Source organism: Antrostomus carolinensis, unplaced genomic scaffold (genome assembly GCF_000700745.2).
Source record: "Antrostomus carolinensis isolate BGI_N321 unplaced genomic scaffold, ASM70074v2 scaffold37210, whole genome shotgun sequence".
NCBI classification, from domain to species: Eukaryota; Metazoa; Chordata; class Aves; order Caprimulgiformes; family Caprimulgidae; genus Antrostomus; species Antrostomus carolinensis.
This window is the reverse complement of record NW_010288342.1, coordinates 16,773-26,080: the sequence shown is the minus strand read 5'-3', so window position 1 is coordinate 26,080 and position 9,308 is coordinate 16,773. Positions and strand designations below refer to the sequence as shown.

The 9,308-nt window shown below is 42.2% G+C and overlaps 2 protein-coding genes across 2 annotated transcripts; one reads left to right on the top strand and one right to left on the bottom strand.

The window, feature by feature from the left end:
- Nucleotides 1–509: 509 nt before the first annotated feature.
- Nucleotides 510–1,094, bottom strand: ARL14 (ARF like GTPase 14). Its single transcript, XM_010166411.1, has one exon. It carries the CDS (start codon nucleotides 1,092–1,094, stop codon nucleotides 510–512), a length of 585 nt encoding a protein of 194 aa, XP_010164713.1.
- A 7,248-nt stretch (nucleotides 1,095–8,342) lies between these two features.
- Nucleotides 8,343–9,308, top strand: B3GALNT1 (beta-1,3-N-acetylgalactosaminyltransferase 1 (Globoside blood group)). The gene has a single exon (XM_010166389.1). It carries the CDS (start codon nucleotides 8,343–8,345, stop codon nucleotides 9,306–9,308), a length of 966 nt encoding a protein of 321 aa, XP_010164691.1.

The window sequence follows — 9,308 nt, the reverse complement described above, 5'->3', positions numbered from 1 at the left end:
CTAGAATGCAATAATATCCAACAAGGATTTCAGATTCATCAGTTCTCTTGTACATAACTAAGAGTTTAAGCTCTAAAACGACTCTGTTTTTACATGACAAATACATCCATGGAGCATTTATTAAGAAACAACATTTTATCTCTTGCTTTTCTTGCTGAACGAAGGACTTGACTATTTTACATCTTGATAAAATAACTTGAGTTAAGCATTTTAAGCACTGCTCACCTATTATGTTTCCCCTTGCTAAAATTCAGCAGCTCAGCTCCACCTTCGTCATCATTCAACAGCCACATTGCTGATCTGAATAACCCTGAGTACACGATCACTGCTAAAAAGCTGCAGAGCAGTATCTCAGAAGCATCTGCAGGTATAACAGTGCCATTTAATATTGTCGAAGTTCATTATAAATATTTACTTCTAAGAGTTCTCCAGAATCCAGTATTTTCAGATTTAAGTCTGTCCAACACAATACATTGATGAAAGTTCACCAGAATTTGGCAATAGACATTTTAAAGTGTTTTGATTTCCTTAAAGACCATAGAAGTCTCCTTGGATCTGCTGTAGTGTTTTGCAAATGCAGTTAGCGTTTGGAGAGCTTCTGACAAACCTTCTCCTGTGAGAGCACAACAGGGCTGTACATACCAATTTCTGTCACTGCAGTACTTCTTCACGTTGAATCTCCTGGTGATTTCCTCAGCGTTCAAAGCTCCAGGCAAATCCTGCTTGTTTGCTAGCACGACAACTGGTACGTTTTTTATAAATTCGTTCTTTAAAACGACTTCAAATTCTTTCTTTGATTCTTCCAGACGTCGCTTATCAGCGCTGTCCACAACGTACAGCAATCCATCTGTGTTTTCCAGGAAATTGCACCAAACCTGTCTCATTTTCTGCTGTCCTCCAACATCCCAAAACGTCAGTGTAAGATCTTTCCCGGTTTCAATCATATCGACATTAAAGCCAATTGTTGGAATTGTTAAAAACACCTCGTTACACTTGAACTTGTACAACAGTGTCGATTTTCCTGCAGAATCAAGTCCTAACATCAGTATATTAGCTTGCTTGATTTTGGAGTGTTTGGTGTTCTGGAGGCCCATCTGTGTCTCAGTGTTCTCCAGTAAGCTGGAATTCACCCTCTTCCGTGAAGCCAATTTTTCCCAAGAAGATGTTATTTCCTCCTCCGTGAGATGAAGAACAGAGAGTCAGGAAGAGGAAGGGGAAGAAGCAGCTTTGTGCTATGAACAGTAAGTAAAAGCTCGGTACAAACACACGCTGGCTTTTATCAACTTGATAATACGCAAACAGAATTTATGAAGGTGTAATGTTCAGTGCCAAGCCTGTGGGTGGAACACAACTATGAGTAACGTACCAATTGGTCACAGGCGCAAAGGTTACAGTCTGTGAACGTGTCTGAACAGTCAACCACACTTCCATGACCATTTAAGAACTCTTTACCTTGTCAAATTGTGTGTACTGAACCAGCAGCATCCTGGTTATATCCCTAATCCCATGGTCCAGGGAACCGCTAGCTGTCTGTCCTGTTTCAGTGCGTGCCCTGAGATAAATCCCTTTATGATCCCTGCTGCATCCGTTTTGGAAAAGAAACAAAATACAAACACAGGCAGTGAGAGAAATCTTAAGGTTTGTCGGCACTTTTCAATCCACAGAATGACAAAGTACCTGATTTAGGGGTGCATCTCATCTCCCAGCAACAAATTAATCTCCAGAGGTTTCTGATGTGACTCTATGTGGGCACGTGGACTCAATCAAACTAGAAGAGAACTCCACTTGAAAATGTGCTCTGCTCTAACTGCCGGCCTCCGGCTCCATCAGTCACTCCTCTGCCCACTCCTGCATGAAGCTGGCTGCTTTGATTACCATAACTTGGTGAGTTATGTCTGTACGAACAAGTTTTAACTGCAGCCTGCATAGTGGAGACTAAATACACGTCTTATGATCTGGGTCATTACTGAGATTCATCTACCTGAAATTAAAAATAGCTTCATTATGCTCTATTCTATTGTCACCCACTGATCTATGATCAAGATTTCCTTCAGGAAAGAAACAAAAAGGGGGGAAGTAACTGAGTTTCAATCAAAAGATTTTTTTTTTACAGCATTCTAAATAGTAGACTAAAAAAAAGAGGAGATAGAAAAAAAGAAAAAATAGTCTAATATTATTTAATTCATATTGAATCTCCATTTTTTTGTCAGCAGACCTACATGGGGCTGGTCCAGTGCATTCTGAGTATTGCAATACTTATTTGCCCTTATACACAGATGCACTAATATTAGTTATGACCATTTGTCTTTGTGCTTCAGAAAATACATAATCAGCAAAAAGATGTAAAGGTTTTCTGGCCGAATGAGCTGCTGACTGATAGGGTAATCATTTCGATAATGACGACATTGGGTTGTATAAAATAAACCTTGGTCTTGACAGACAAGTTATATTCTGGTTACTCTTGAAGCTAAAAGGGTTATACCAGAGCTAATTGGGGGCAACAAAAGATGTCAGTGACATACTCACTGTTGTACATTTTTCGTATTTAATAACATGTATAGATTATGTGTGGGGTTTCTTTCAGGAGCAGGTCATGATGTATTAAACCAGGGAAGAAAATGTTTGCATTTCTTTATAAATAATGTATATAAATGAATCGAAAGATGGAGAGACAGGAAGCTATGCAAAATACATTGTTAACACAGTCAAATGAATCATAATTCCCTGCAAAATAGCACGCCATTTCCTTGAGAGATGGTTATCTGGATCAAGGGCAAACCCTCCCTTCTGTGCGAGCGGTGACAGCGCGGATGGATGGTCTGTGTCCCCGGGTCGTGCTGTGATTTAAAGATTATGTTTGCTCCAACTGCGTTCGATATTCACGGTCTCAACTGCTATTTTATTACATCAGACTATCACTTCAAAGAAGTGATTAAGCAACGTCTGAGTTTTTACAAGCTAATTACATTTATTTCCAGGACGGAACAGCTCGCTTTCGAAGACTCCCTGCTTTTGCAGTTTTAATTGTAACCGGAGTCAAATGTGAATTTGGTTCAGAGCAAGATTTTGTGATCCAGAGCCGCTTCCAGTTGTGTTTTCCTGCCTTACTTTGGACTGTGTGTACCAGCAGGAGATCAAACCAGCAGCACAAGACGGAGCGCCAGGCAGCCTTCTGCACGCAGGTTCCAGATCCGTATTTGTACCAAAAGGTGAATGTTTAAAAGAATGAAACATCTCCCTTGGATTTGTCCAAAGGTGTATTTGCTTTGCCGGGGTGAGGCTATCTTGCTTGTATGGGGTTTGCCTCTATGTTCAGTTTAAAAAAAAAACCAAACTCAAAAGAGTAATAAAACTGGAACAGCTGCTCGACCATCAGTTAATCAGAACTCCAGCTTTGCACAATAAACCTTTTGTAAACTATGTAGGTTTATGTGAACTATGGAGTCGTCCACACAGGATATTCCCACCGCGACTGGGTGCTTTTGTAACGTGACAAAATGTAATTTGTCATAATTTAGAGAAGCTTTGGGGATAAATCCTGCCCGTGATCAATTCTGGTAGCTGAAGGGAGAGTGCACCTTCCATTTGGAAATGCCTATCTCCTTTCCTGGGAATCCATAAACTTCAACCTCTCTCCTGAAACTTCAGCCTCTCTCCTAAAACTTCAACCTCTCTCCTGAAACTTCAACCTCTCTCCTGAAACTTCAACCTCTCTCCTGAAACTTCAGCCTCTCTCCTAAAACTTCAGCCTCTCTCCTAAAACTTCAGCCTCTCTCCTAAAACTTCAGCCTCTCTCCTAAAACGCCACCCTCTCTCCTAAAACTTCAGCCTCTCTCCAAAAACTTCAGCCTCTCTCCTAAAACTTCAGCCTCTCTCCTGAAACTTCACCCTCTCTCCTGAAACTTCAACCTCTCTCCTGAAACTTCAACCTCTCTCCTGAAACTTCAGCCTCTCTCCTACCCGCACTGTGGTTTTCAAAAGGCACCGGCCGGGGTTTTAAGAGCACTGCCAAGGACTGGCCGGCAGCCCATGGCCGCCATTTGCTGCGTCCCCGGGCAGGAGGCGGAGGAGGAGGCGGGTATTACCCGGTGACCGCCGCGGCCAGCCGGCCCCTGCCTGCCCAGAGCTCGGGCAGCCCTTCCTCTGAGGAGGTACCGCCTTTCCCCTCCCTGCCCCGCCTGGTAACGGTAACGGGGAGCGGGCGCGGAGACATCCCAAGCCTGAGGGGCCGGGAGGGCACAGCGGTGGTGGTGCCGCCGCCGCCGCCCTTTAACGTTGTGAGGGCGGGTGGAGGGGCCGTGACCGAGCCGCGGGCACCGACGGGCTGTGGGGAGGCGGCGGGGCCGAGCGCTGCCCAGGGGCGCTGAGGGGAGAGCAGCCTCCCGTGTGGGTACAACGTACCGCTCTGTGCCTGTTTTTAATAGAAAACAGTTCAATGGCTTTAAATTTAAAAGTGCATTTCTTCGGAATGAATTCTGCCTCTTGGGCAGTTACCTCGTAATTAATCTCCATGTAATGACAAGTTGCCTAGAGCGGAGAATCGAGATAAGTTTGGGCCAGTAGAGGTGAGAGCAGGTCATTGTTAAAGGTTATCTAAAATAAATTAAAAGATATATTAAATCACCATAGCCCGGGATCTTGCAAAAATTCCTCTAGTTTCTATTATTAGTAAGTCATAGGAAGAAAATGAGAAGCCAGGAACAGTAATATATTTCCAAATGATTTATGCTGGTAGCATTTTAAAATACAAGTATTTTTCTGTACATCTAACGTGTTAAATACAGGGTTTTTTTAGCCTTTAAATCGGACTATCCAGTGGTTATTGTAATTATTAGACTTTAACGAATATGCAAACTTGCCACCTTTTTCCTGTCAAGAACATCTGCACTCAGTAATAGAGCAGAGTGTGAGGAAATGTGTCTAAAATGACTATAGAGCATGCTCACTACGTGTTTTCCTACATTTGTTTTAAAGTTGATCAGCTTTATCAGTCAACATAATCTCAAGACTCTATTGTGTGGTGCCAGCAGGCTGTGAGCTTGGAAACAAATGGAAGTATTTCCCTGACAGGAGCAGTTCTTGACCCGGTATTGCTCCCGCCGCGCGTCCTGTGCTGCTGCAGTACAACTGGAAGGTAAAAACTGACTGGGAGTGATGGGGAACCTCTCCTGAGCGTAGCTGGAAGGTCTGCAACTCCACCTCCTCCGAGCAAAAGTGCCAGCTCAACTTTCAGACCCCGCTTCTTCAACCTTGTTATTTTGGTTTAAGCATTTGAAATAAGAAGAGAGGGAGATCATCCTGTGGAAGGCTGTGGTTAGAGTTTCCCTTTTCATTTGCCCTTTCATTCTTTTCTGCGTGTGTTTGAAGTCAAGAGTTCTGCTCTTCCTGATGTTGCAGGATGAGTGCCTGTATTTTGAATTCTCAGCACTGCAGAAAGAGCTGTCTCATGTTTTGGGGAGTGTAGTTTCTACCCCATGACCGTTATAAAAGCCATGTTTTGGTGAACCTATGTTAGTCTGACAACAGTTCAGCATACTGCTGGGGGGATGTGACCTTAGGGAAGAGAACAGCAGGTTTCGTGGGGACTGGGCTTCCAAGCTCTTCGGAAATCACCCAGTAAAACAGCATTTTACAGTGCTTGTCTGAGATGCCCTGTAGTGCAGGCTTTTTGTGAGGATGCAGAAGCTTTAAGATTGTGTTTTGCATAGTGTAGCCAAAGGACCTAAATTAGTGATTTATTTTCCCAGATTTTTTCATTACGTAGCATATCAGGCATTGGTCTCTGAATCTGTTGTTCAAAAATGTCATCAGGCTTTTCTGTTCATAAAGAATCAAAATCCTTATAATCAGATTTTTTTTTTTTTTCTATTAGGTAGTCAAGAATGATCAAACTTTGATATGCTTTTACTTAAAATTGATCATAAAACCCTGAGAAATGTTATTGATATAAAATGAAATACATAAGCACTGGTATATAACTTCCAGTATGAAAGTCAGGTTGCTATATAGAAAGAGAGAAGAATGAGCTTCCTCCTCTTCCCCCCATAAAGCCAGGAAGAAAATACCAGATTGGCAAATCTGAGTTTTTTATGGTTATAATCAGCTTCCCTAAATACAGTTTGAACAGTCCCGATGATACTTCCCTATGCACTTGCCAAACTTCTGTTCTGTTTTACTTGCATATGTATAATCCTCGTGGAGAAAAAGAAGTGAATCAACATAAAGCTTCTGAGGTTCTATGTTTTTTATAAGTTAGGACATCAGTCAGGTTAAGAAATTCTTAATAAAACTCACTTCTCCACCTGCAGTTAGGTGAGGTACCTTTAATGAAGGATTCACTCCCACTACCCGTGCAGTGTTTTTGGAGTGATGCAGCTTTGAGAGGGATCAGTCTGAAATTCTTCTATTTAAATACCTATTTGTATAAAAATAGCTTTAATACATTTTAAGTGATGTGCTGTGCATTGCTGAGGAAACTGGCTCTGAATGCTTCCTTTAAAGGCTGGTTAATTTAAATTCACATCATACACAGAAACACAAGGCAGGTGGGCTCTGGCAAATGAAATTCCCCTAAATTCTAGCGTGCTATATTGATTTTTGGATATTTTTTTTTTCATATAAAACATTTAGACTCCCTGCAGTGATCTTTTTGAAGATAAGTTAAATAGTAATTATTTGCGTTGTGAGATTGATCCTTCCGTCCTCTTTACTTTGTGGATATTTTACAGTACTGGGTAAATATTATTACTGCAAACATTAGAAATCGTTTGGAATTCCCACAGTAAAGACACTGTAATTATTTTGGCTTAAAGATATTTAATATATGTACACAGTGTGTGTAGTTTTCAAGAAATAGAGTGAAGGGAAGCACTGCTAAATGGAGGGTACAGGACTGAGATTCTTTTTGGAAGGATGTATTGATACGAGTATCTAGTCCTGACCCTGCAGTAGTGTCTTCAGCATGGACTCCACGGGGGTTTGTGGGTACCTGCCCTGTAGGTTGGACCAAGATGTGTGTCTTGAACCCCAAAATGCCTTTGGTTCATCTCCATCTCTGGTGCCAATTGCCCTTTTCAGTTTGTGTGGCATTATCTGGTGGAGCCGAGCGAATCTGTTGCGTTTTTGTAGACTTTTTGTGACAATAATGCAGCTGGGATCCTTTCTTCTTCAGAACTTCGATCGGTGGAAGCAGCAGGAGGATTTTGTCGTGTCTTGTGTGTTTAAATGGGAAATATTAGAAGAATTTACAAAACTTCTTTAAAGATTTGAAGCTCGTTCGCTCCCGTTAGGTCAATTGTAAAGCTGCTATGACAAATAGCAGTTGGTTGCAATGCCCCTTTATTAAATCACTTGATTTAATTAGCACTTACTAGGAAGTAAATGCTTGCTGTCTACTGTTGTGGGAGTAGCCATGTCTTTGGGCAGTGCCAGAGCTCAGTCTGTCTGTCAGGGCAGGTTTGTGTTTGCATGTCTGCAGCTCCTCAGGAAGTTGATTTTCTCCATCTCCCCTCATCACCTATTCAGTCAATTTGGATCAAGTAGCTGCTCAGCCCTTAAATAAGGGATGAAATATAGCATCACAGAATGGTTTGGGTTGGAAGGGACCTTAAAGATCATCCAGTTCCACCCCCCCTGCCATCAGCAGGGACACCTTCCACTAGACCAGGTTGCTCAAAGCCTCATCCAGCCTGGCCTTCAACACTTCCAGGGAGGAGCAGCCACAACTTCCTTGGGCAACCTGTTCCAGTGTCTGACCACCCTCACAGTGAAGAGCTTGTGCTTCTCTTTATTCCCTGCTTTCTTGGCTGATTTGCTCCAGCTTGTAAAAATGAGTAGAACTGCCTTTCTTTGAAATAAATTACAGATTTTTTACACTTCTGAACATCAGTTTGCCGAGCGCTTTGCAGCCATTGGATTTTGTGCACAGTATTCCTTCTGTGAGGTTGGAGTCTCTGGGATCACAACCCTTGCCGTGTGATCTTTGGCAGAGATCAGGTTTGTGTAGGGGAGATTTCCAAGGTGAAAGCTGTGGAGGTTTCCATCCATCCTGTGCTCAGTAGCAGCTCAATGTTCTGCTCCTGTTTGTTTTCTAGGATCCAACATTGAGTCATGGTGTATCTAACAGCTGGAGTCTTGGATTTGTCTTCATTATATTACAGCGTGCTTTCAACTGACACTGTAGGCAAGGTAAGAAAAAGGTAATATTTGAACAATAGCATTCTGAATACTACTTTTTCCCTTTCTTTTTCAGCCAGAAACACGCTTCAGAACTCGTGGTGCATATTCTGAAGGTGACTGACGCGCTTCTGCAAAGCAGTTACTGCCCAGTTGCAGTTTGTGTCATGTATCAGAGACCATTAAAATGGACTTTTTGGTTTCTCCTTGTCTTTTCTGTCATAACCATGTGGTACATCATGACTTTTTCTTCCAACGCTGTGATTGAGCATACAAACCTGATGTATTTCTATGAATACGAACCGGTTTACAAGCAGCACTACCTCTTCACGCTGAGGGAGCGCTCGGAATGCAAAGACATCAATCCATTTCTAGTCATCTTGGTGTCTTCACGTCCGAAGGATGTGAAGGCCAGGCAGGCCATCAGGATAACATGGGGATCTCAAAGCTTCTGGTGGGGCCATCGCATTCTAACCCTGTTCTTACTAGGTCAGGACACTCCAAGAGAAGACAACGCTGCAGAGCTGTCGGTAGAAGATGAAAGTCTCCTCTACGGTGACATAATTGGCCAAGATTTTCTGGACACTTACAACAATCTCACCTTGAAAACGATCATGGGGTTCAGGTGGGTCAGCGAGTTCTGTTCCAACGTGAGGTTCCTCATGAAGACCGATGCCGACGTCTTCATCAACACTGGTAACTTGGTAAAATTTCTTCTGAAGCTGAATTCCTCAGAAAATGTTTTTACTGGTTATCCTCTCATAGATAACTTTGCCTACAGAGGCTTTTACCAAAAAACATACATCTCTTACCATGAATATCCCTTCAGGTTGTATCCTCCCTATTGCAGCGGGATGGGTTATATACTGGATGGAAAACTGGCTCTGAGGATTTATGAACTGATGAGTCATATCAAACCTATTAAATTTGAAGATGTTTATGTTGGAATTTGTTTAAATCTACTTAAAGTGAACATCAGTGTTCCAGAAGATAAACAACAGTTCTTTCTTTATAAAATTAATTTTGATATCTGTAAGTATAGACATTTGATTGCAGTACATGGCGTGACATCAAGTGAAATAATCAGGTTTTGGCAGGATTTGTCATCAGACACTTCAGTTACTTGCCTTTAA